Consider the following 27,583-nt stretch of genomic DNA (forward strand, 5'->3'; position numbering starts at 1 on the left):
AAGGCCACCGGTCTACAGCAGAAAAAAATAAAATAAAACGCGTCTGGGGAAAAATCCCAAGGGAGTCTGGAGCCAGATTCATGACGTCACCTGCGGAACCGCGAGCAGGCGCAGGCTGCGCGGGCTTTGCGCATTCTCAGCGCACAGCCTGTGTAGAGAAAGCGTGAGCAGGCTGCGCGAGCTTTGCGCAGTCTCCGTGCACAGCCTGTGTAGACCAAGCGCTCCCATTTCTCTCTCATTGTCTGGTCTTTTAGGAAACAATGAGTACTAATCCCATCAAGATTGGAGTTGCTACACCCTCCTACGATACATCTGTTAACCATTTAAATAATTGCGTGATAACGTTGAAGAAATTTGCAGAAAACCACCAGGTCGTTTTCTCATAAACAAACCAGCGCTGACGTAGGATTCAGAGGGAGGCGTCCCGCACATGACATCACGAAAATCAATGTTTGCCGGGAAATCCAAATGCCAAGTGTTTGCCAAGGTGGACCAATTCGCCTCAAATGGCTTGATTTCAACTGAATTTTTCTGGTATTGTGCAAGGTAAAAAAAAAAATTTGCGCAAAATGTGACAGATATTTGACCAAAGTTTAATATAAAATAGGAGAATTACATTGATCTTGCTCCTGAATTTACCCAAGATGTGTCCTTTAAAGTAGAAAAGGTTGAGAACCCCTGCTCTAAATGAAGCTGCCCTTTGAGCAGATAACATCCAGGACATAGAAACAGACAGACATGAAGCGAGCTAAGCCCAAAGCCAACACTCTTACAACCCCAATTCCAAAAAAGTTGGGACAAAGTACAAATTGTAAATAAAAACGGAATGCAATGATGTGGAAGTTTCAAAATTCCATATTTTATTCAGAATAGAACGTAGATGACATATCAAATGTTTAAACTGAGAAAATGTATCATTTAAAGAGAAAAATTAGGTGATTTTAAATTTCATGACAACAACACATCTCAAAAAAGTTGGGACAAGGCCATGTTTACCACTGTGAGACATCCCCTTTTCTCTTTACAACAGTCTGTAAACGTCTGGGGACTGAGGAGACAAGTTGCTCAAGTTTAGGGATAGGAATGTTAACCCATTCTTGTCTAATGTAGGATTCTAGTTGCTCAACTGTCTTAGGTCTTTTTTGTCGTATCTTCCGTTTTATGATGCGCCAAATGTTTTCTATGGGTGAAAGATCTGGACTGCAGGCTGGCCAGTTCAGTACCCGGACCCTTCTTCTACGCAGCCATGATGCTGTAATTGATGCAGTATGTGGTTTGGCATTGTCAGGTTGGAAAATGCAAGGTCTTCCCTGAAAGAGACGTCGTCTGGACGGGAGCATATGTTGCTCTAGAACCTGGATATACCTTTCAGCATTGATGGTGTCTTTCCAGATGTGTAAGCTGCCCATGCCACACGCACTAATGCAACCCCATACCATCAGAGATGCAGGCTTCTGAACTGAGCGCTGATAACAACTTGGGTCGTCCTTCTCCTCTTTAGTCCGAATGACACGGCGTCCCCGATTTCCATAAAGAACTTCAAATGTTGATTCGTCTGACCACAGAACGGTTTTCTACTTTGCCACAGTCCATTTTAAATGAGCCTTGGCCCAGAGAAGACGTCTGCGCTTCTGGATCATGTTTAGATACGGCTTCTTCTTTGAACTATAGAGTTTTAGCTGGCAACGGCGGATGGCACGGTGAATTGTGTTCACAGATAATGTTCTCTGGAAATATTCCTGAGCCCATTTTGTGATTTCCAATACAGAAGCATGCCTGTATGTGATGCAGTGCCGTCTATTGCCGCTTTTCCACTACAAACGCGGCTGAGTTGAGCTGAGTGGGGCTATTGGAGTTGCATTTCGACTACAACCGCGCTGGCTGGAAGTGGGTGGACACATTGGGTGGAGTTAGCGAAAGTGGGTGGACGTCATGTGATGTCGATAAGCGGCGCAAACAGTGACATCAGTGATCTTTTAAGCGGTAGTCTCACGACCCGGATAGTAAACAATAAACATGGAGGACATGGAGTCGTTAGTGTTGCTGGTCTTGGTGCTGTGGCTTGTTGTCACCGACAACGCCAACAGATACTGGCAAGAGCGTATAGATGAGGCGAGGCGCATAAGGCTTCAGAAATTCTCGTAATTCGTAATTCTTCTTCTTCCGGGTTTACGGTGTTTACAGAGCCCAGCGTGCTCGCGGGGCGTGTGGGCATGTGAGGACACTCCTTCTCACCAATCAGTGCACAGGGGAGTGTCTGCTCACGCCCCCAGCCTCACTCAGCTCGGTTTGGCTCGCTTCAGCCCTACTCCAAAACCGTGCGAGTTTTGGGTGCTAAGCAGGGCTGAAGCGAGCCGAGTCGTGCTGTTCTAAGGTAGTCGAAACGCGAGCCGTGTCGGGCTGAAGTGAGCTGAAAAAGGGTAGTGGAAAAGGGCCCGAAGATCACGGGCACCCAGTATGGTTCTCCGGCCTTGACCCTTACGCACAGAGATTCTTCCAGATTCTCTGAATCTTTTGATGATATTATGCACTGTAGATGATGATATGTTCAAACCCTTTGCAATTTTACACTGTCGAACTCCTTTCTGATATTGCTCCACTATTTGTCGGCGCAGAATTGGGGGGGATTGGTGATCCTCTTCCCATCTTTACTTCTGAGAGCCGCTGCCACTCCAAGATGCTCTTTTTATACCCAGTCATGTTAATGACCTATTGCCAATTGACCTAATGAGTTGCAATTTGGTCCTCCAGCTGTTCCTTTTTTGTACCTTTAACTTTTCCAGCCTCTTATTGCCCCTGTCACAACTTTTTTGAGATGTGTTGCTGTCATGAAATTTCAAATGAGCCAATATTTGTCATGAAATTTCAAAATGTCTCACTTTCGACATGCTCTATTGTGAATACAATATCAGTTTTTGAGATCTGTAAATTATTGCATTCCGTTTTTATTTACTTTGTCCCAACTTTTTTAGAATCGGGGTTGTACTTCCTGCACTTTTCTCTGCCCACAGCATTCATAAATCTGCAAGAAGCCAGCAGGATTTTTCTCTGAATGATGCACTTTATAAAGCTCAGACTATTTAAAACTCGAAGCATAAAAATCTAATCTAGTGTGCTGAGGTAACAGAGCTAAGCGGAAGCCCACGCGCGTTAGCATCTTTGCTAACTGTGCCGGTATTTGACAGAGCTAACTTTCAGCTAGCCGCCAAGACAGACAAGCGTAAAACCAGGAGGAAAAAGGAAAAAAAACCTCCCCAACTTATATGTTGTAATTTTCTACTTCATCACAGGTTAATATTTACTCAGTTAGACTAAACTCCCCGAGGCCAGTCCTGAGAGAAAGCCGTTAAATCAGTGTCGGGGGAATGAAGGGCACGCGCCCACACTGGGCCTCTCTGCATCCCAGAGAGATGAAACTCTACCCGCCATCATTCACATCTCTCTTCATGCTACCGTAACAACAAAGCTGCACCATTTTCCCACACACACACTAGTGAACACTTCACCACTACTACATAATGTAATCCTTACCGTTGACCTCCACGCGTTCCCAGCCATGTTTCTGGAGCAGCTTCAGGCTCTGAGTTCACCGCAGAAACCTAGCACACTTCATCCTCAGTTGTGCAGTGAGAGACTCACGGGTTGCCATGTCATACATAATCCTTAACACAAGTCTTTGCATCTTTGAATCATCTCATCTCATCTCATTATCTCTAGCCGCTTTATCCTGTTCTACAGGGTCGCAGGCAAGCTGGAGCCTATCCCAGCTGACTACGGGCGAAAGGCGGGGTACAACATGGACAAGTCGCCAGGTCATCACAGGGCTGACACATAGACACAGACAACCATTCACACTCACATTCACACCTACGGTCAATTTAGAGTCACCAGTTAACCTAACCTGCATGTCTTTGGACTGTGGGGGAAACCGGAGCACCCGGAGGAAACCCACGCGGACACGGGGAGAACATGCAAACTCCACACAGAAAGGCCCTCGCCGGCCACGGGGCTCGAACCCGGACCTTCTTGCTGTGAGGCGACAGCGCTAACCACTACACCACCATGCCACCCTGCTGGAATAATTAACATCATTATTAATTTTCCATACAAGACTGGATGTCAGCCTCAACGCGAATACACTGTCTCCGAACTCACAGTGAAGATTTCACATAGAGATCCTTCCACATTACACAGTTTTTCACTTGACATGAATTGACATGAGTTCTTAACTAAATCAGATTTTGATTTCATAACAGCCTGAAAGTAATCTGCCTCCTGTCAGACTATAGAATTAGGCGGCACGGTGGTGTAGTGGTTAGCGCTGTCGCCTCACAGCAAGAAGGTCCGGGTTCGAGCCCCGGGGCCGGCGAGGGCCTTTCTGCGCGGAGTTTGCATGTTCTCCCCGTGTCCGCGTGGGTTTCCTCCGGGTGCTCCGGTTTCCCCCACAGTCCAAAGACATGCAGGTTAGGTTAACTGGTGACTCTAAATTGACCGTAGGTGTGAATGGTTGTCTGTGTCTATGTGTCAGCCCTGTGATGACCTGGCGACTTGTCCAGGGTGTACCCCGCCTTTCACCCGTAGTCAGCTGGGATAGGCTCCAGCTTGCCTGTGACCCTGTAGAACAGGATAAAGCGGCTAGAGATAATGAGATGAGATGAGATGAGACTATAGAATTACAGCAGTGGAGCAGGGATATAATCAATCTGGCAACCATGTAACCCAGCTGGAAGCCGAGGAGACTTGAGGAAATAAAATAACAGGAGCTTTCAGTGACTTGCAGGAATCGCGCCCCCTGCTGGACTGGATGTCACTGTGCGCAATATAATGGAGAAGGGGTAATAACTTTTTTTTGCTAGCATTATGGTGAATCCTGGTATAGTGGGACATCAGAGAAATTGGGACATAGCAGCATTTATTTTCTGGCCTGATCATATAAAGGACCAGCAGTGGCCAAACAGGAAGCTGACCCAAAAATACTGAGGTAGGAAAAATATGCATTCAATTTTTTTAAACAAGGTTATAAAGTTTCACCCATCCATCCATCCATCCATCCATTATCTGTAGCCGGCCGCTTATCCTGTTCTACAGGGTCGCAGGCAAGCTGGGGCCTATTCCAGCTGACTATGGGTGAGAGGCAGGGTACACCCTGGACAAGTCGCCAGGTCATCGCAGGGATGACACATAGACACAGACAACCATTCACACTCACATTCACACCTACGGTTAATTTAGAGTCACCACTTAACCTAACCTGCATGTCTTTGGACTGTGGGGGAAACCGGAGCACCCGGAGGAAACCCACGCGGACACGGAGAGAACATGCAAACTCCACACAGAAAGGGCCTTGCCGGCCACAGGGCTCGAACCCAGGACCTTCTTGCTGTGAAGTGACAGTGCTAACCACTACACGACCATGCTGCAGTTATAAAGTTCTCATCTCATCTCATTATCTCTAGCCGCTTTATCCTGTTCTACAGGGTCGCAGGCAAGCTGGAGCCTATCCCAGCTGACTATGGGTGAGAGGCAGGGTACACCCTGGACAAGTCGCCAGGTCATCGCAGGGCTGACACACAGAGACAAACAAACATTCACACTCACATTCACACCTACGGTCAATTTAGAGTCACCAGTTAACCTAACCTGCATGTCTTTGGACTGTGGGGGAAACTGGAGCACCCGGAGGAAACCCATGCGGACACGGGGAGAACATGCAAACTCCACACAGAAAGGCCCTCGCCGGCCACAGGGCTCGAACCCAGGACCTTCTTGCTGTGAAGCGACAGTGCTAACCACTACACGACCATGCCGCGGTTATAAAGTTGCCATATATAATTTATTTCACACATTTATGATTCTGTATATACAACCCTGATTCCAAAAAAGTTGGGACACTAGGTAAACTGTAAATAAAAACAGAATGTGATAATTTGCAAATCATGGAAACCATATATTTAATTGAAAATAGTACAAAGACAAGATATAAAATGTTGAAATGGAGAAATTGTATTTGTTTGTTTTTAAAATATATGCTCATTTTGAATTTGATGTCAGCAACAAGTTTCAGAAATGTTGGGACGGGGCAACAAAAGACTGAAAAAGTTGTGCAATGCCAAAAAGAAAAAAACAACAACAAAAAAAAACTAATTTGGTTAATTGGCAACAGGTCAGTTACATGATTGGGTATAAAAAGAGCATCCCAGAGAGGTGGAGTCTCTCAGAAGTAAAGATGGGGAGGGATTCACCGCTCTGTGAAAGACTGCGTGGGCAAACAGTGCAACAATTTAAGCATAACGTTCCTCAATGTAAAATTGCAAAGAATTTGGGGATCACATCATCTATGGTACATAATATAATTAAAAGATTCAGAGAATCTGGAGAAATCTCTGTATGTAAGGGACAAAGTTGAAAACTGACATTGGATGCCTGTGATCTTCAGGCCCTCAGGCGACACTGCATTAAAAGCAGACACGTGTCTGTAGTGGAAATCACTGTATGGGCTCAGGAACACTTCAGAAAACCATCGTCTGTGAAAACAGTTCATTACTGCATCCACAAATGCAAGTTAAAACCAAATATAAACAATATCCAGAAACACTGTCACCTTCTCTGGGCCTCAGCTCTTTTACGATGGACTGAGATGAAGTAGAAAATTGTCCCCAGGTCTGACGAATCAAAAGTAGAAATTCTTTTTAGAAATCATGGACACCACGTCCTCCAGGCTAAAGAGGAGCGGGACCGTCTGACATGTTATCAGTGCACAGTTCAACAGCCAGCATCTGTGATGGTATTAGTGCACATGACATGGGTAGCTTGTACATCTGGGAAGGCGTCATTAATGCTGAATGATATATACACATTTCGGAGCAATATGCTGCCATCCAGACAAACTCTTTTTCAGGGAAGGCCTTCCTTCTTTCAGCAAGACAATGCCAAACTGCTTTCTGAACATATTAAAACTGCATGACTCTGTAGTAAAAGAGTCTGAGTGCTAAACTGGCCTGCCTGCAGTCTAAATCTGTCTTCCATTTAAAAGATTTGGCACATTATGAAGTGCAAAACAGAACAAACAAGACCCTGAACTGTTGAGCAAATGAAATTGTATATCAGGCAAGAATGGGACAACATTTCTCTTTCAGAACTACAGCAATTGGTCTCCTCAGTTCCCAAATGTTTACAGAGTGTTGTTAAAAGTAGAGGTGATGCAACACAGTAGTAAACGTGCCCCTGTCCCAACTTTTTTGAAATGTGTTGCTGGCATCAAATTCAAAATGAGCAAATGTTAAAAAAAAACAAAACAATAACATTTCTCAGTTTCAGCATTTGATATGCTGTCTTTGTACTATTTTCAATGGTTTCCATTATTTGCAAATTATTGCATTCTGTTTTTATTTACAGTTTACAATAGCGTCGCAACTTTTTTGGAATTGGGGTTTTGTGTGTGTGTGTGTGTGTGTGTGTGTGTACCACTGTAACAAAATATGAATAAAATTCAGTCAAATAATGTACAGATGTTCATAATTTACTTGTTTTCAAAATGTCCCAAATTACAGAACATGATTGAGGTGAATTGGTGCAGTCTTTAAATACGATAAGTGGAGTGAAGACTTTGAAAAAGGATGCATAAATGGATGCATGCACTGATGGATCTTATGAGTATTAAATGGTGTTTTTACAAAACATTTTAAGAAGGAGGGGAATAAGGCAGACTGGGAATTAAAGAACATTAGTTAATGCACTGTGTCCATTTCATTGAAAATATTGATGTTGAGTCTGATCTTTTAATCTAGTGTTATGCTGCTACTGCAAGAAATAAATTATAAAACGTTACCTATCTTTTAGTGGTCGTTTCCGACTGTGTTTATTTCTAAATTTGAAAAAAAAAAACAGGTTATGAATTTGGAAAGGATTGCAAATGTTCTAACCTTATTATAGTTGTTATGCATTAAGAAGTGAATAACAGAATGTTACTCAGGCCCACATTTTAATATGTACACAATATTACGGTCTCCTGAGTTCATGATATATTTTTTCCCTACATGTAGATAGGCAACACTTTCAAGACTTTGAAAAAAAGTTTCATGCATGTGGGTATTTGTTTTATTAATGGCAATAAAGCTTATCCAATTTATTATGACAAAAATAATCTGTGACAGTGGACCTGTTAGCTGGTTTGTGGATAAAGCCATACTAAAACAGCCACAAGATGGCGATGTAAAATAACAACTATTTAATTACTGTATATGAAATTCCTCCCCATTAAAAGGTGTTAAAAACCAGATAAACCCTCCTGTTATGATCCAGCCATATTGGGGAAAATGCTGTTTTCCTCTGTCATACCAGTGGTTTCTCTCATCTGCATTGCTTAAGGCTTAACAAATATGTCCATGCTACATATCTACTAAACACATAAAAGGTTTCATTGACTTTTAAAAAGTTAAATGGGCAATACTATAACAAGATTTGATAAAGAATTAGAGAAAAGGAGAAAATGAGGAATCGTGCATTGTCTATCTCACACTACACATAAATAGGACTAGCTTAGCATGTTAGGCTTGCAAATCAAATATTAATATATTTTGTGGCACTATTTAATTTACCGTATCATATGATTGATTGGGGTGGGGCATTGTCTAACATGAAATGCTAAAATATTGGCTCAATTTTCACAAAGCAGTTTCGTCTACTGGTCTTTTAAAAGAGGTTTTCCTCTCATATCTAGTGTGCAGTCCTCCAAATAAAACATACACTACCGTTCAAAAGTTTGGGGTCACTTTGAAATGTCCTTATTTTTGAAAGAAAAGCACTGTTCTTTCCAATGAAGATCACTTTAAACTAATCAGAAATCCACTCTATACATTGCTAATGTGGTAAATGACTATTCTAGCTGCAAATGTCTGGTTTTTGGTGCAATATCTCCATAGGTGTATAGAGGCCCATTTCCAGCAACTCTCACTCCAGTGTTCTAATGGTACAATGTGTTTGCTCATTGCCTCAGAAGGCTAATGGATGATTAGAAAACCCTTGTACAATCATGTTAGCACCGCTGAAAACAGTTGAGCTCTTTAGAGAAGCTATAAAACTGACCTTCCTTTGAGCAGATTGAGTTTCTGGAGCATCACATCTGTGGGGTCGATTAAATGCTCAAAATGGCCAGAAAAATGTCTTGACTATATTTTCTATTCATTTTACAACTTATGGTGGTAAATAAAAGTGTGACTTTTCATGGAAAACACAAAATTGTCTGGCTGACCCCAAACTTTTGAACGGTAGTGTACATAGTCTCATCTCATCTCATTATCTCTAGCCGCTTTATCCTTCTACAGGGTCGCAGGCAAGCTGGAGCCTATCCCAGCTGACTACGGGCGAAAGGTGGGGTACACCCTGGACAAGTCGCCAAGTCATCACAGGGCTGACACATAGACACAGACAACCATTCACACTCACATTCACACCTACGGTCAATTTAGAGTCACCAGTTAACCTAACCTGCATGTCTTTGGACTGTGGGGGAAACCGGAGCACCCGGAGGAAACCCACGCGGACACGGGGAGAACATGCAAACTCCGCACAGAAAGGCCCTCGCCGGCCCCGGGGCTCGAACCCAGGACCTTCTTGCTGTGAGGCGACAGCGCTAACCACTACACCACCGTGCCGCCTAGTGTACATAGAGCATAATTTATTTAAAAACAATTTGTATCATTTCAGGTAAGTGTGCTTTATATACCACACAGTAAATTTCATAAAGGAGCATAACTATTGTGACAATGACCAAGAACTGGGTTGCATAAAAGTAAAGTATTATAACACATTAATAGATAATGTATATACATATATTTACATATATTCATCTTCACTACCCACTTTATCCTGGTTAAGATTACACTGGATCCAGAGTCTATCCTGAGAACAGCAGGTGCGAGGTGGGAATACACCCTGAATAGAATACAAGTGCATCACAGGGCACCATGCACACACATTCATACACTCTTTCACAATTTAGAGTGGCAAATCCACTTACAGGCGTATTTTTGGGAGGAAACCTACAAGAATACGGGGAGAACATGCACAGAATTTCCACAGAGATGGTACCCCACAGAGCTCAGGATTAAAACAGGGCCCCTGGATCTGTTACATGGCAATGTTACTCACTGTGCCACAGTGCCACCCATAATAGGTAATAATAAACATTTTTAAATGCTTCATAAAAAGTTTTAGGGTAGCCAGCCAATTTTGCCAGTGAACACCATACAGTGTTGCTTGAAAGTTTGTGAACCCTTTAGAATTTTCTACATTTCTGCATAAATATGACCTAAAACGTCATCAGATTTTCACACAAGTCCTAAAAGTAGACAAAAGAGAACCCAGTTAAACAAATCAGACAAAAATATTATACTTGGTCATTTATTTATTTATTGAGGAAAATGATCCAATATTACATATCTGTGAGTGGCAAAAGTATGTGAACCTTTGCTTTCAGTATCTGGTGTGACCCCCTTGTGCAGCAATAACTGCAGCTAAATGTTTCCGGTAACTGTTGATCAGTCCTGCACACCGGCTTGGAGGAATTTTAGCCCATTCCTCCGTACAGAACAGCTTCAACTCTGGGATGTTGGTGGGTTTCCTCACATGAACTGTTCGCTTCAGGTCCTTCCACAACATTTCAATTGGATTAAGGTCAGGACTTTGACTTGGCCATTCCAAAACATTAACTTTATTCTTCTTTAACCATTCTTTGCTAGAATGACATGTGCTTAAGGTCGTTGTCTTGCTGCATGACCCACTTTCTCTTGAGATTCAGTTCATGGACAGACGTCCTGACATTTTCCTTTAGAATTCACTGGTATAATTCAGAATTCATTGCTCCATCAATGATGGCAAGCCGTCCTAGCCCAGATGCAGCAAAACAGGCCCAAACCATGATACTACCACCACCATGTTTCACAGTTGAGATAAGGTTCTTATGCTGGAATGCAGTCTTTTCCTTCTCCAAACATAACGCTTCTCATTTAAACCAAAAAGTTCTATTTTGGTCTCATCCGTCCACAAAACATTTTTCCAATAGCCTTCTGGCTTGTCCACGTGATCTTTAGCAAACTGCAGATGAGCAGCAATGTTCTTTTTGGAGAGCATTGGCTTTCTCCTTGCAACCCTGCCATGCACACCATTGTTGTTCAGTGTTCTCCTGATGGTGGACTCATGAACATTAGCAAATGTGAGAGAGGGCTTTGGTTGCTTAGAAGTTACCCTGGGGTCCTTTGTGACCTCGCCGACTATTACACGCCTTGCTCTTGGAGTGATCTTTGTTGGTCGACCACTCCTGGGGAGGGTAACAATGATCTTGAATTTCCTCCATTTGTACACAATCTGTCTGACTGTGGATTGGTGGAGTCCAAACTCTTTAGAGATGGTTTTGTAACCTTTTCCAGCCTGATGAGCATCAACAATGCTTTTTCTGAGGTTCTCAGAAATCTCCTTTGTTCGTGCCATGATACACTTCCACAAACATGTGTTGTGAAGATCAGACTTTGATAGATCCCTGTTCTTTAAATAAAACAGGGTGCCCACTCACACCTGATTGTCATCCCATTGACTGATTGAAAACACCTGACTCTAATTTCACCTTCAAATTAACTGCTAATCCTAGAGGTTCACATACTTTTGCCACTCACAAATATGTAATATTGGATAATTTTCCTCAATAAATAAATGAACAAGTATAATATTTTTGTCTCATTTGTTTAACTGGGTTCTCTTTATCTACTTTTAGGACTTGTGTGAAAAACTGATGTTGTTTTAGGTCATATTTATGCAGAAATATAGAAAATTCTAAAGGGTTCACAAACTTTCAAGCACCACTGTACATGGAACATTAGCTTTGACATGGCACAAGGGTTAAAAACAGGACAAAACGACACTGTTCTTGTAAGAGCATGTTTTATCTATTTAAATGCATCACAAGCCACGGGGTACTTCAGAGTCAGAAAAATGTAGGCAAAATGTAAAAAGCAAACAATGTAAACTTACAAAATCAACGTACAATTCTATGAAACACACATTAAAAATTGTGTCATATGAAAACAAGGATGTCAATAAATACAAGCATACCGGTAACTGCATTACAACACATTTCACTGTCTAAAAGGGGTGTGAAAAGCAATAATATACTGTATACAGCTTTGTGTGACAATTCTTTAAAAAAAAAAAAGGCTCAGTTTGAACATCTTGGGTCTCAAATCTATAAATGTGGAGGCCAGCAGTGGAGTTACAGTAACTAAAGCCTTCCTTCCTTACAAGCATTGAATATTCAGGAGTTCTGGCACTGACGTGTCAAGCATGTGGACCTTTAAAAACAAATAGAAATAGATGTGTGGTGGCAATTTTTCTTATCAGCTGAAAAAATGTATCAAAAATAAAAACTGTTTAATTGTGGTAGTGTGTGTTTATTTTAAACAGAATACTGCTTTGGTGGGTTTTTGAGGCCAAGTGTCCTCTCAGTTTGTGAGATCGCATGAGCTGCTCTTCTGTTTAGCAGTCTGCATTCATGAAGAACATCTGTTCAAGAAGGTGATAGAAAATAAAGCAAAAACCATCAATCACAATCTTTACGCTAAGGCTTTACATAACTGGTAACTGTGATGTGTCCATAAAGCCTTAAAGTACATGGCCTAATGTAGCACTGACAGAAATATCAAAAATGAAATATAAAAAAAAAAAAAAAAAAAAGGGCATTACCATTAAATTGTTTGTATGCTTCTTCAACAATGGCATTGTTTGATCTCTTTATCTCCCAAAACCCATCTTCTACCCATGGCTTACAGTCTGGTACTTCTGGCAACTGGCCATTTTTATACATGCCTGCTACAAAAGATAAAATATTGATATTAGAGCAACTGGATTTAACCGGTGTTATGTAACACCACAGTGACCAAGATTGCTCCAGGTATTGTAGTATTTTACTTAATTCTTAATTGTAAATTTACAGAACTCATCCTTTTTTCAAATAACAGGCAATGTTTGGTATTGCACATGTTAGCAAAAATGTCGGTTCACTAGCACAACAGAAACCTTATATAACTGGAAAAATATCACTGGTATTTCTACAGTTAACTCACAGGTTTAAAATAATCTGGACAGTTAGAAATACCTTTAATTGTGTCATCAATGTCTTTGCATAGTTGATACAGATCACTTCCACGTCCAACCACCCGTTCCCCTACAGCAATGGAGAACAAGTATTTGCATACTCATTTGGCTGGCTGCTTACATTTTATTCAATTTGTTGGTATTACTATGGGTCCCAGAGCAAAAGTTTCCTCACCGTCGAACACCTTGATGTTTGGGAACATTTCAAAGACTGTGTTTCTGTATGACGAGTTCTTGCAAACTGGGAGAAATGAATGAGTGAGTCAAGTTAAATTGTGAGCAAAAGAAAACACCTCCAGATTAAAAAGTTCAAAAAAACATGTTACCAGCAGATCGAAAAGCTAACCTGGATTAGTGTAATTGTAGGTGTTGTCCTTCAGCCTAATGCTCTCTAATTTCCGTAAAGGCTTCAAAGCATGAAGGCTATCAATGCTGTATGTAGTAAAACACAAGAATAAATTTATACCGAAAGAAAGGGAACATTGCGCAATAAAACAAAATGACTGCAAAGCAAAAGTACCTGGATACAAGATTGCCTGCCATATTCAGACTCTGTAGACTTTCACAACTAGAGAGGGGTTCTCCAAAATAACAATACATGATAATGCATATTAAATTCACTACTTGGTAGATTATCACTGTTTCAACAATATATCCCACTGATGACTACTCTGTACTAGTAAATTCATTTACCGATATTGGAAATCCTGTTAGCTGACAGATTCAGCACAAGCAGAAGTCTCAGTGATGCAAGAGGTGCTAGATTTGTAATGTTATTCCCAGAGAGGTCCAGCCTTTCCAAATTTATACATTCTCCAATGCATCCAAGATCATATATTCCTAAAACACACACACACATACATACACAGAAGCTGTGATACAGGGACCACAGACATACACTTCATAATAACAACAGCAACAACAGAATTAAAGCTACCTAGACTCCTTAGTTTGAGGAATAAAATGGACTCCAAATCAAATTCCCCAGTTCGGGACTTCAGGAGACCAGGAGTGATCTTTGCACACTCTGTTTCTGCAAAACAAAGAAAGACTAAGATTTCAAGGGCATGTGGTAAAGTGGTAAAGGAGAAATCCCAGCTTGTAACTTGCTCAAATACCTGTAAACCTACATTACACAAACCTATTATATATTCCATCCATCCATTATCTGTAGCCACTTATCCTGTAGGGTCACAGGCAAGCTGGAGCCTATCCCAGCTGACTACGGGCAAAAGGCGGGGTACACCCTGGACAAGTCACCAGGTCATCGCAGGGCTGACACATAGAGACAAACAACCATTCACACTCACACCTACGGTCAATTTAGAGTCACCAGTTAACCTAACCTGCATGTCTTTGGACTGTGGGGGAAACCAGAGCACCTGGAGGAAACCCACGCGGACACGGGGAGAACATGCAAACTCCGCACAGAAAGGCCCTCGTTGATGATGATGCCCTTTATTGTCACTAGTCACATGTACCAGCGAAATTAGCCGTCAACCTGTCCGTACATATACAACATACAATTGACATAGGGTTGACAGGACAGGAAGACAGGGATAAAGATAAAAAGGAAACACAACATGAGGAGAGATAAGGGAAAAAAAAGAACACCCCCCCACTATGCTCCTGTCAGGAGTACAGTGTGGGAACATTTAAAAAAACCTTTGCACAAAGCACACAACAACACAAGTACACTTTAAACACAGGACTTGAGGGGGGGAATCAGGGGTAGGGGGTAAGGGGGGGAGGGGTGGGGGGGAGGAGGTAATCCAGCACAAGCAAGCAGCCGTCTGCTCCTGCAGCCATGAAGGCGCTGGTCACGCACCCGCTTGTCACACTGGGGGTAAAAATGGCGACTGCGGAGAGTTAGAGAAGGAATGCGAGGGCGAGAATGTCTCCCGGCAGTGACCTTCAGGGGGAAATGTTGTCTCAACAACGGCCTGAACCAAGGCCGGTGCTGTCTCAGGGAGCCGAATGTTGATAAGATATAAATTGTTTGGTCTTTCCAGACGCAGTCTTTGCTCGTCCACACCGCTCGTCCATATCTGTCCATTTCGTCCATTCTATTCAAATTGATCTCCGAAAAACGTATTCCTTGCAAAGCTGAAAGCTGCTCCGAGATAACAACCATTTTGTGGTTAAAGTTCTGAATGTCCACAGTCTGAGTGCCAACAGCTTTGCCCACCACTCCAATCATATCGGGCAGCTTTGTGGGGCTTTGAACAGCTGTCACCGTTGTCTGATTTCCTCGATATACCAGGACAATGCCTAATCCAATCAGCAAAAGTCCTGTAGTCATGGTTCCGAATAGGTAGATATCTTCGATGTCCTCCACAGAAAGAATCTAAAATATTAGAAGAAAGTAGGTCTGCACACTGCTGGATACGCTCCAAAAAAATAAACTTTATTTAATTAAAACAAGCAACGTTTCGATCACCCTGGATCTTCATCAGGCATATGGGTAACAGGAAGAGGCTGTGGCCTATATCACATGACCCTGCTCTACACCCGCCCAGGCAAGGCACCCAAAGGTGCCAATCAATTAGACAGACAGGTGTCTTAACCTGTACCAGTCATACAAAAGGCAAAACCAAAAAACATTTGCAAGTTTGAAAGATTAAAAAGATGTGAATATAGTACACCAACATATAAAATACATATCACGTGAAAATCAATTACAAAAAAGGTTTTAAATCAAAATACATATTCATTCCCTTAGGTGCAATGGTGTTCAAGGTATATATATATAAAAAGCCTCGCGTCTTAAAAGGAGATTATCAACATCACCCCCACGTCTAGGTGTGGCAACATGTTCAATGCCAATATATTGAAGGGTTGCGAGATTGTGTTTAAACGTGTTAAAATGAACAGCTACAGGGTTCTTCTCATCATTCAACCGTATGTTGCTTCTATGCTCTGCGATGCGCGTTTTTAGACACCTTGTTGTTTTGCCTATATAGGCTAATCCGCAGGGACATTTAATCATATAAATTACATTTCGTGTATTGCACAAAATAACCCTCAGCGATGCCTCGTTTAGACAGCCCCCACATTTTGTATACAAACGTTCATTCAATATACGCAACCTTGTCGTTAAGGCCGACCGACCACCAGACCGCGCACAGAGATTTCCTCCCCTTCCTGATGGCAACTATAGGTGCGGAAATTGCGCGCAATGTAATTTTACGCGCAAATGTAATTCTTTCAACCACCCGCACACTGGGAAGCCTCTTAAAATAAAAGGCGTTATTTTGTGCAATACACGAAATGTAATTTATATGATTAAATGTCCCTGCGGATTAGCCTATATAGGCAAAACAACAAGGTGTCTAAAAACGCGCATCGCAGAGCATAGAAGCAACATACGGTTGAATGATGAGAAGAACCCTGTAGCTGTTCATTTTAACACGTTTAAACACAATCTCGCAACCCTTCAATATATTGGCATTGAACATGTTGCCACACCTAGACGTGGGGGTGATGTTGATAATCTCCTTTTAAGACGCGAGGCTTTATATATACCTTGAACACCATTGCACCTAAGGGAATGAATATGTATTTTGATTTAAAACCTTTTTGTAATTGATTTTCACATGATATGTATTTTATATGTTGGTGTACTATATTCACATCTTTTTAATCTTTCAAACTTGCAAATGTTTTTTGGTTTTGCCTTTTGTATGACTGGTACAGGTTAAGACACCTGTCTGTCTAATTGATTGGCACCTTTGGGTGCCTTGCCTGGGCGGGTGTAGAGCAGGGTCATGTGATATAGGCCACAGCCTCTTCCTGTTACCCATATGCCTGATGAAGATCCAGGGTGATCGAAACGTTGCTTGTTTTAATTAAATAAAGTTTATTTTTTTGGAGCGTATCCAGCAGTGTGCAGACCTACTTTCTTTTATTGTCTGATACTTTTGTCTGGCACCTGCAAAGAGTTTTTGGATGTGCGCACCCTACTCAAACGATTACTCCACAGAAAGAATCGCCAGGCACACGACCCGCCACCGCTCCCATGCATCCATCGTGTAACCAGCCACAAATGTTCCGACAGGACAGACGGGTTCCCCCAAACCCAAAACTGTGTCAATTTCGTTAGGAGACCAGTTGATCAATTCCATGCTTTTTTTTAGTTTAGAAAGTAATGCAGGAAGAGTCTCTTCAAAAAGTACAGCAGATGAGACAAGACATAGAAGCACAAGCAGGGGGAAAAAAAAGGAGGGAAAGGGAGAGCAGAAAATGCGACCGCCTTCCGTGGAAGCACGGAGAGAGAAAAATTGTGCTGGGCTTGAACCCAGGACCTTTTTGCTGTGAGGCAACAGTGCCACTGTGCCACCTATTGTATATTCAGTGACAGAAAATACAACCCCGATTCCAAAAAAGTTGGGACAAAGTACAAATTGTAAATAAAAACAGAATGCAATAATTTACAAATCTCAAAAACTGATATTGTATTCACAATAGAACATAGACAACATATCAAATGTCGAAAGTGAGACATTTTGAAATTTCATGCCAAATATTGGCTCATTTGAAATTTCATGACAGCAACACATCTCAAAAAAGTTGGGACAGGGGCAATAAGAGGCTGGAAAAGTTAAAGGTACAAAAAAGGAACAGCTGGAGGATCAAATTGTAACTCATTAGGTCAATTGGCAATAGGTCATTAACATGACTGGGTATAAAAAGAGCATCTTGGAGTGGCAGCGGCTCTCAGAAGTAAAGATGGGAAGAGGATCACCAATCCCCCTAATTCTGCGCCGACAAATAGTGGAGCAATATCAGAAAGGAGTTCGACAGTGTAAAATTGCAAAGAGTTTGAACATATCATCATCTACAGTGCATAATATCATCAAAAGATTCAGAGAATCTGGAAGAATCTCTGTGCGTAAGGGTCAAGGCCGGAAAACCATACTGGGTGCCCGTGATCTTCGGGCCCTTAGACGGCACTGCATCACATACAGGCATGCTTCTGTATTGGAAATCACAAAATGGGCTCAGGAATATTTCCAGAGAACATTATCTGTGAACACAATTCACCGTGGCATCTGCCGTTGCCAGCTAAAACTCTATAGTTCAAAGAAGAAGCCGTATCTAAACATGATCCAGAAACGCAGACGTCTTCTCTGGGCCAAGGCTCATTTAAAATGGACTGTGGCAAAGTGGAAAACTGTTCTGTGGCCAGACGAATCAAAATTTGAAGTTCTTTATGGAAATCAGGGACGCCGTGTCATTCGGACTAAAGAGGAGAAGGACGACCCAAGTTGTTATCAGCGCTCAGTTCAGAAGCCTGCATCTCTGATGGTATGGGGTTGCATTAGTGCATGTGGCATGGGCAGCTTACACATCTGGAAAGACACCATCAATGCTGAAAGGTATATCCAGGTTCTAGAGCAACATATGCTCCCATCCAGACGACGTCTCTTTCAGGGAAGACCTTGCATTTTCCAACATGACAATGCCAAACCACATACTGCATCAATTACAGCATCATGGCTGTGTAGAAGAAGGGTCCGGGTACTGAACTGGCCAGCCTGCAGTCCAGACCTTTCACCCATAGAAAACATTTGGCGCATCATAAAACGGAAGATACGACAAAAAAGACCTAAGACAGTTGAGCAACTAGAATCCTACATTAGACAAGAATGGGTTAACATTCCTATCCCTAAACTTGAGCAACTTGTCTCCTCAGTCCCCAGACATTTACAGACTGTTGTAAAGAGAAAAGGGGCTGTCTCACAGTGGTAAACATGGCCTTGTCCCAACTTTGAGATGTGTTGTTGTCATGAAACTTAAAAATCACCTAATTTTTCTCTTTAAATGATACATTTTCTCAGTTTAAACATTTCATATGTCATCTATGTTATATTCTGAATAAAATATGGAATTTTGAAACTTCCACATCATTGCATTCCGTTTTTATTTACAATTTGTACTTTGTCCCAACTTTTTTGGAATCGGGGTTGTAGAAAATATATAATTTAAACACTTCAATTTGCAATATTCAACTACTGACATCAACTACCAAGGATGGGGACAAAGGGCCGGTGTAATTTGATTAAACTGCACGTGTATATACAGTACCAGTCAAAAGTTTGGACACCCCTACTCATTCATAGTTTTTTCTGTATTTTGACTGTTTTCTACATTGTAGAACAATACTGAAGACATCAATACTATGAAATAACATATGGAACATAATATGGAATTATGTGGTAAACAAAAAAGTATTTAAAACAACGAAATATGTTTGACATTTTAGATTCTCCAAAGTAGCCAGCGTTTACCTTGATGATGCTTTACACACTACTGGCATTATCTTAACCAGCTTCATGAGGCAGTCACCTGGAATGCTTTTCAATTAACAGCTGTGCCTCATCAAAAGTTAATTAGTGCAATTTCTTGCCTTCTTAATGCATTTGAGATCAAACAGTAAACAGTAAATAATAAAAATACAGTAAATAACCCTATTCCACAACTATAGTAATCCATATTATGTCAAGAACTGATCAACGAAGTAAAGAGAAACGACATCCATCATTACTTTAAGGCATGAAGTATCTTTTAATTAATAAAAACCAAAACAAAACATTGACTTAGAAGGTGTATCTTGAGGTTTGACTGGTACTGTATATAGCAGAGTATAGCTCCCTGGTGTGATCCTGTGCCTGGATGAAGTTTCACAGTGTTCTGCCTGGGTTACGTCAGTTTTTCTCTGGGTTGTCCAGTTTCCTCCCACTATCCAAAAGCACACCGATTGGATTGGCTACTCAAAATTGACCTTTAGCGTGAATGAGCGTGTGAATGCGTTTCTGTGAGTGGACTTGGCGTCCCATCCAGGGTGAATTCTCCCACTTTGTGCCCAGTTCCCAGGATGGACTCTGGGATAGACTATCGGCTCCACCATGACCCTGACTTGATTACAGCTGTTACTGAAGATGAATGAAAGAATAAATGCATATAATATTGCAACTGGGTGGCATGGTGGTATAGTGGTTAGCACTGTTGCCTCACACCAAGAAAGTCCTGGGTTCAAGCCCAGCAGCCAGCGAGGGCCTTTCTGTGTGGAGTTTGCATGTTCTCCCCGTGTCTGTGTGGGTTTCCTCCGGTTTCCCCCACAGTCCAAAGACATGCAGGTTAGGCTAATTGGTGGCTCTAAATTGACCATGGGTGTGAATGTGAGTGTGAATGGTTGTTTGTCTCTATGTGTCAGCCCTGCGATGATCTGGCGACTTGTCCAGGGTGTACCACGCCTCTCGCCCATAATCAGCTGGGATAGGCTCCAACTTGCCTGCGACCCAACAGGATAAGTGGCTACAGATAATGGATGGATAGATGGGTGGTACAGTGGTTAGCACTGTTGCCTCACACCAAGAAGGTCCTGGGTTCAAGCCCAGCAGCCAACGAGGGCCTTTCTTTGTGGAGTTTGCATGTTCTCCCTGTGTCTGCGTGGGTTTCCTCCAGGTGCTCCGGTTTCCCCCACAGTCCAAAGACATGCAGGTTAGGTTAACTGGTGACTCTAAATTGACCGTAGGTGTGAATGGTTGTCTGTGTCAGCCCTGTGATGACCTGGTGACTTGTCCAGGGTGTACCCCGCCTCTCGCCCATAGTCAGCTGGGATAGGCTCCAGCTTGCCTGCGACCCTGTACAGGATAAGCGGCTATGGATAACGTATAGATGGATGGATTGCAATTGGGTACCATGGTGGTGCAGTGGTTAGAGAAAGTTCTTTCTGTGTGGAGTTTGCATGTTCTCCCTGTGTCTGTGTGGATTTCCTTCGGGTGCTCCGGTTTCCCTCACAGTCCAAAGACATGCAGTTAGGCTAATTGGCTACTCTAAATTATCCACTGATCAAGCTTGGAGAGGGATGGTCAAGTTTAAATGCCTGAGACACACCAATGATGGACTGTTAAAGGGCACATCTTGGGTATATTTAGGAGCAAGATCAATGTAATTCTCTTATTTTATATTAAACTTTGGTCAAATATCTGTCACATTTGCATTTTGTGCAATTTTTTTACCTTGCGCAATACCAGAAAAATTCAGTTGAAATCAAGCCATTTGAGGCGAATTCGTCCGGCTCTGAAAAAACTTGACATTTGGATTTCCCGGCAAACATTGATTTTCGTGACGTCACGTGCGGGGCGCCTCCTTCTGAATCCCATGGTTTGTTTATGAGAAAATGACCTGGTGGTTTTCTGCAAAATACTGCTTGAACAATCTTACCATTCATTATTGTTGGCCCTGGATTCTCTTGTATCCATTTCTTGAGATTCTTCTTCCTGGCTCGGGGCTGTTTGCCGATCACGCCAAGGCAGCTCAAACCGGTAGGGCCGCGGCCCTTCCACCGCCGTATTATTTACATCCCCGGTGTTGTCTCCGTCATCTTCACTACTTGAATCATCATCATCAAATCCAAACAGATTAAGTCCCAATTCTGACATCTCATTATATTCTTCATCCAAAGGTGAAGTAACATTGCGCTCAGGCGACAATTCCATATTTCAATGCTGCTAAACTTGGTCTACACAGACTGTGCACTGAATCCATGCAGGGTCTCTCAGTCTGCTGGCGGATCCGCACGTGACGTCATGAATCTGGCTCCAGACTCACTTGGGATTTTTCCAGACTATTCATTCATTATCTGTAGCCGCTTTATCCTGTTCTACAGGGTCGCAGGCAAGCTGGAGCCTATCCCAGCTGACTACGGGCGAAAGGTGGGGTACACCCTGGACAAGTCGCCAGGTCATCACAAGGCTGACACATAGACACAGACAACCATTCACACACATTCACACCTACGGTCAATTTAGGGCGTATTCACACCTATGTTGTTTGGTCCGGACCAAATGAACCAAATTTCCCTTGGTCCGGACCTTTTGGGTTGGTCTGAATACAAACCACCGAACTCTGGTCCGGACCAAACAAGCGGACCGAGACCGAGCTGCAAGGTCGGACTCGGTCCGGACCAAAGGAACTCTGGTGCGGACCTTTTGGAGGTGTGAAAGCAGACCGGACCTAATCCGACAGTTTTGCTTTTTTGTACCTCGAGAGCTTCCGTCGTTTGTCGAGCATTATGGGAAGCAGAGTCTTGACACTCCAGTGCAAAGTGCAAACACTGTTTCGGTTGTCAAGGGAACCTTACAACAGTCGTTCAGTCATTCAGACCAGTGGTAGGCTAGACTACAGAGTACAAAAAATGAGTAGGGGGCAAACGTGGGCCGAGGAAGAAACGCGTACCCTTGTGGATATATGGGCAGATGTCCACATATCTGAGCTTTTGGAGAGAACACACAAAAATGCCGACGTGTTTGCTGTATTCAGTGAGAAAATGAAGGAGAAGGGGTTCACGCGCTCCCCAGAACAATGTCGGCTAAAAGTGAAGAAACTCCGTCAGACCTACATTAAAATCAGGGACATTCTTTCAAAAAGTGGCGGTACTAGCGACGCAAAAAATAAATTCATCTATTACGATGGATAAGGCGAATATCCCGACACATACCTCCTCCGTCTTGCGTGAAGAGCCAGAACGGTCACAACATGATGTGCGCTCATCAGCGCTATCCTCCGTAGCCGCCTTGCCCTTTGAAGTCGTCGTTGATAAAATTACTTGTACAACAGCATAGTAATCGCACAATTGTAAAAACAGTAAAAACTGGAAAAAACATATAGCTTTGATGACATTAAAAAGAATAACAGCACGGAAAGCCTCCATGACTACTTTTGAACTTAACGCTTTGTGCGTGTGTCGTCTCTGACCAATAGCTGAACGACCTCAGGGCGCGTGGCTTTGTTGACAGATTTTGGTCCGCTTACTAAAATGTACAGTGTGAAAGCGAACCGCACCAAAATGAAAAAATTAAAAAAAAACATTTGGTTCGGACCAAAGCAAGTGAACTATCGAACTATCCTGGTCTGAATACACCCTTAGGCTACGTTCACACTGCAGGCTGAAGTGACTCAAATCTGATCTTTTCGCCCATATGTGACCTGTATCCGATCTTTTATTGACAATATGAACGACACAGATCCAATTTTTTCAAATCCGACCCAGGCCGTTTGGATATGTGGTCCTAATTCCGATTCCTATCCGCTCTTTTCATATGCGACTTCAGTCTGAACCGCCAGGTCGCATTCATCCGACTTACACGTCATCAACAAGCCACAAACGTCACTATTCTGCGCTGAAGTAGGCGGCGGGTCTCTCAAAAAAGTTACAACAGCATGGCGCATAATCACGGGCGCAGATAGAGGGTGGGACGAGTCCCACCCAGATTTAAATTCACCTCGCTCGGTCCCCCCCACTTATAGGGAGGAAAAAACGTCTATGCTGTCTTTCTTTGCATAAGGCAAACCTCACAGAAAAATCAAAAGACTAATTACCATTCGGTTTATTGAGGTGCACAGCAGTGTATACATAGTTGCAACAATTCACATAAAACAAAACAAAGACTGATATTCGGTTGGTTGAGCTGCGCAGACTGCACAGGTTGCGAGCTCGAGCTTGGTTGCTATGGTAACCCACAACAAGTTTGACAGGCATATCGGGGTTGGGGTTGGTTTGCTGGCAGCTTTGTCCCCCCCCCAGTTCAAAAAACGTATCTGCGCCCCTGCGCATGACATCAATGCGAGGGACGCTTCGGGCTGTGAAGGTTCTGAATCTTCTCAATGGAAGGACGCAGAGGTTAGGGAGCTGATTTCCATTTGGGGGGATACAGCTATTCAAGCTAGATTGGATGGGTCATACCGCAACTGGGCGGTTTTACTTCCGTAAACACTGGCCATGCTCACTGTGTGTGACGTCGTCGTATCCTGCAGTGCGCATGCGGAACACTTTTAGGTCGCTTTTCGTTCATACTGAGGATCACATACAAGTCGCATATATTTGTTAATGTGAATGACCTCACAAAAAAATCGGATTTCACAAAAAAATCGGAATTGAGCATTAAGCCTTGCAGTGTGAACGTAGCGTTAGAGTCACCAGTTAACCTAACCTGCATGTCTTTGGGGGAAACCGGAGCACCCGGAGGAAACCCACGCGGACACCATGCACCGTGCCACCCTTTTCCAGACGCGTTTTGTTATTTTATTTTTTTCTGCTGTAGACAGATGGCCTTGTGCAAAATTACCCTTCTGGATGAGTGTGTAAAGGGACATACTTTCATATAAAAACCCCACTAAATTGGTCCAGGATATGCACTTTAAAATGTCATCAGTGGTGCCTTTGCTGGCTATGGCGAGAAGAAGAATATTGCAATGCAATAAGACAAATAAGAATTAGTTTATATAAAACAACTGTATTAAGGCACTGCACATCAGTAACTGCTGGTGAACTGCAATTTTTGTTTCCAAAACAAAATATTTAGTAGGGGAGAGCGGGGTAAGATGAGCCACTTTTTACATTTTTCATCATAACTACATGTTAAAGCCATTTTTGCTTCCAGTCTACACACCATACCAAATTTCAAAGTGTACTGTTACTATCTGAGCAAAAAATAATTGATAAGCTCTTATGGTTAGAGTGATATTACCTCTTGAAAAAAAAATGTCAAGTGGCTCAACTTACCCCATGCACGGGGTAAGATGAGCCACTGTGTGGGGTAAATTGAGCCAACACAAAACATGTTAGGTTAACAAAGTAAACAACTTTTATTATTAGAAATGCAATCAATGAATCAAGTCAAGTCAATCAAGTGGGGGATAGGGCCGTTGCATAGAGAAGGGGAGATGAAGAGAGAGGTGATAGAACGAGATGGGATAGGGAAGGATAGATAGATGGATAGAGAGAGAGAGAGATGCATAGATAGATAGAAAGAGGGATGGTTAGAGAGGGAATGAGAGATATACTATATTATAGAAATTACTAAAACAGTAGAGCAATGCCAAAAAATCTTATTTCTTTCAGTAGGTTAAAACATTGCTAAAACATGCAGCAATCATTCCATCAATCATTTCATCATTATTCAATGTTCCAAGCGTTCAAATTGCAAGGGAACACCATTTGCCTCTCCCTCCGTGCTGTCCCCCCAACAGTAAAGGGGTGGGGCAATTTTTTCACAATATCCTGTCTTGACAGGACAGCCTTATCTTTCTCTTTGAAGACAAAGGTCGGCTTTCTTGCAGAGCCATGGCATGACCGGCTTCTTTTGACAAATCTTGCCTCTATTTCGAAGACATCCAATTTGATTATCTGGCCAATGAAGAAATGCACTTTCTTCTTCCCCGTGAATTTTGCCACAACATAATCCCCCACATCTAACAACTGGTCTTCCTCATCTGATGTCATATATATATATATATATATATATATATATATATATATATAATGTTGTTGTCATATATGACCAGTAAATGTGAAAACTTAAGTGTCATCCATATTGGGTAAGCTCAGCCACCAATGGGGTAAGTTGAGCCAGTGGCTCAACTTGCCCCACATCTAATGGCCCGTCTTACCCCGTGGCCACCATTTTGTAGAAAAATGCTAATAAAGGGGATTAGGCTAATCAAAATTATTTTTATTAGCATTCATATCATAGCTTAGAAAGCCACTAACTTAACCCTAATGTGTCTAAATATTATTCTACTTTTGTCTTCTCTAAATCATCTTCACTGTGGACAAACATGGAATTGACTTAGAAAGCACAAAAACACATTTTTATAAATATGTCCCTCACCTAGTTTGACATGTGGTGCTCCTCTCCACAAGTGTAAGTAAATGGTCCCGCCCCCCTTTGAATGTGGTCACATGATCACATTTGTTTACTGTTTCTTAGAAACAGGGGGTGGCTCATCTTACCCTCTGGCTCATCTTACCCCGCTCTCCCCTACTGCAGTGAATGGCCAGCTACTCCTGCACTACAGAAACGAGCTAACGCGTGAAATAAATAAATAGTTTACACGTTTAACGGATGAATGTGATCTACTTACCGTGCTCTTTGTCCCTTTTAGCTTCCATATTTGCAGTAATTTGTGTGGTCGTTAGAGGAGAAACCCGCTGGAGCTCTGCTGCCTGCTCTGGTGTTGACCTCTGACGCTGCGCTCACTCTGCGCCTGCGCGGCCGGATGGGTCGCGGTTTATACCATTTTATTTCAAAAGATAATTCCCATCACCAATCACAGGATCTGTAAAGAATAAACAAATCGCTCAGAGGTTAATAATTCGCACAAACCACATTACTACTAATTTTTTTTTTGGTCAGCCGGAAGTTCCTGTCCTTTTCTTCTGTGTACAAACACTGCTTGGTTACTACGGTGTTGTCAAGGGCCCTAGCAACATCAAATCCAGTATCCTGCCATACTGAGCTGCAGGAGAGAATCTCATCTCATATTATCTCTAGCCTAGGCTGACCAGATTTCCCGAGTCTGAAACCGGGACACTTTTGCGCGCGACCATGCTCGTGCACGCACACCTTTTTTTTTTTTTTACATAAATGTGACACTCAGAGAGGTGCTCTTATCATTTTGTTGAAGCTCACATTTATCAACATCTCACATGAAATAAAACAAACAGGCATGTTGTTATCTAGTAGCATAGTGGTATACAGATCAGTTAAATTATGGTCAGACAACAGATTTTGTAATGGCTGAGAATAGGCCAGGCTATGTCCATAGGCAGGGGCGCCACCATGCACTATTGTCATTATTTGACTTTTGATAGCCCATGGACCTTGAGTTTGTCACTTTGTTATTACATTTTGTGTATTAACCTAACAGGGACTAGATGAAAACTGGTCAGTGACTAATTCTGGTGCATTTACAATCTCATCTCATCTCGTTATCTCTAGCCGCTTTATCCTTCTACAGGGTCGCAGGCAAGCTGGAGCCTATCCCAGCTGACTACGGGCGAAAGGCGGGGTACACCCTGGACAAGTCGCCAGGTCATCACAGGGCTGACACAGACACAGACAACCATTCACATTCACACCTACGGTCAATTTAGAGTCACCAGTTAACCTAACCTGCATGTCTTTGGACTGTGGGGGAAACCGGAGCACCCGGAGGAAACCCACGCAGACACGGGGAGAACATGCAAACTCCGCACAGAAAGGCCCACGTTGGCTGCTGGGCTCGAACCCAGGACCTTCTTGGTGTGAGGCAACAGTGCTAACCACTGTACCACCCATCTATCCATCCATTATCTGTAGCCACTTATCCTGTTGGGTCGCAGGCAAGTTGGAGCCTATCCCAGCTGACTACGGGCGAAAGGCGGGGTACACCCTGGACAAGTCGCCAGGTCATCACAGGGCTGACACATAGACACAGACAACCATTCACACTCACACCTACGGTCAATTTAGAGTCACCAGTTAACCTAACCTGCATGTCTTTGGGGGAAACCGGAGCACCCGGAGGAAACCCACGCGGACACGGGGAGAACATGCAAACTCCACACAGAAAGGCCCTCGCCGGCCCCGGGGCTCGAACCCAGGACCTTCTT

The 27,583-nt window shown here is 42.7% G+C and overlaps 2 protein-coding genes across 3 annotated transcripts in view; both read right to left on the reverse strand.

Annotated features, from left to right (window-relative positions):
- idh3a (isocitrate dehydrogenase (NAD(+)) 3 catalytic subunit alpha) overlaps positions 1–3,639 on the reverse strand; it is a 28,128-nt gene extending 24,489 nt beyond the window's left edge. For both annotated transcript variants that reach the window (XM_060914886.1, XM_060914885.1), the window contains exon 1: positions 3,532–3,639. In XM_060914886.1, the coding sequence (XP_060770869.1) occupies positions 3,532–3,558 (27 nt within the window). In that variant the 5' untranslated portion in view covers positions 3,559–3,639. The remainder of the gene's footprint in view (positions 1–3,531) is intronic.
- An 8,318-nt stretch (positions 3,640–11,957) lies between these two features.
- Positions 11,958–26,162, reverse strand: lrrc61 (leucine rich repeat containing 61). Its single transcript, XM_060909409.1, has 9 exons — positions 26,074–26,162; positions 14,081–14,176; positions 13,837–13,983; positions 13,664–13,724; positions 13,490–13,575; positions 13,319–13,384; positions 13,145–13,213; positions 12,733–12,858; positions 11,958–12,552 (listed from the first exon to the last, which is right to left on the reverse strand). The coding sequence occupies exons 1-9, from the start codon at positions 26,099–26,101 to the stop codon at positions 12,446–12,448; spliced, it is 786 nt and encodes a 261-aa protein (XP_060765392.1). The 5' UTR covers positions 26,102–26,162; the 3' UTR covers positions 11,958–12,445.
- Positions 26,163–27,583: the final 1,421 nt, after the last annotated feature.

This window comes from Neoarius graeffei, chromosome 2 (assembly GCF_027579695.1).
Source record: "Neoarius graeffei isolate fNeoGra1 chromosome 2, fNeoGra1.pri, whole genome shotgun sequence".
Lineage (NCBI taxonomy): Eukaryota > Metazoa > Chordata > Actinopteri > Siluriformes > Ariidae > Neoarius > Neoarius graeffei.

Excerpts from the sequence above, each read along its gene's own strand:
- lrrc61 (XM_060909409.1), bottom strand. The coding sequence starts at position 26,101 with ATGGAAGCTAAAAGGGACAAAGAGCACG. Across the intron at positions 13,725-13,836 it reads TAACAGGATTTCCAATATCG|AACCCCTCTCTAGTTGTGAA; the intron begins GTAAATGAATTT and ends GTTATTTTGGAG. Across the intron at positions 12,553-12,732 it reads AGCATACAAACAATTTAATG|ATGTTCTTCATGAATGCAGA; the intron begins GTAATGCCCTTT and ends CTTCTTGAACAG.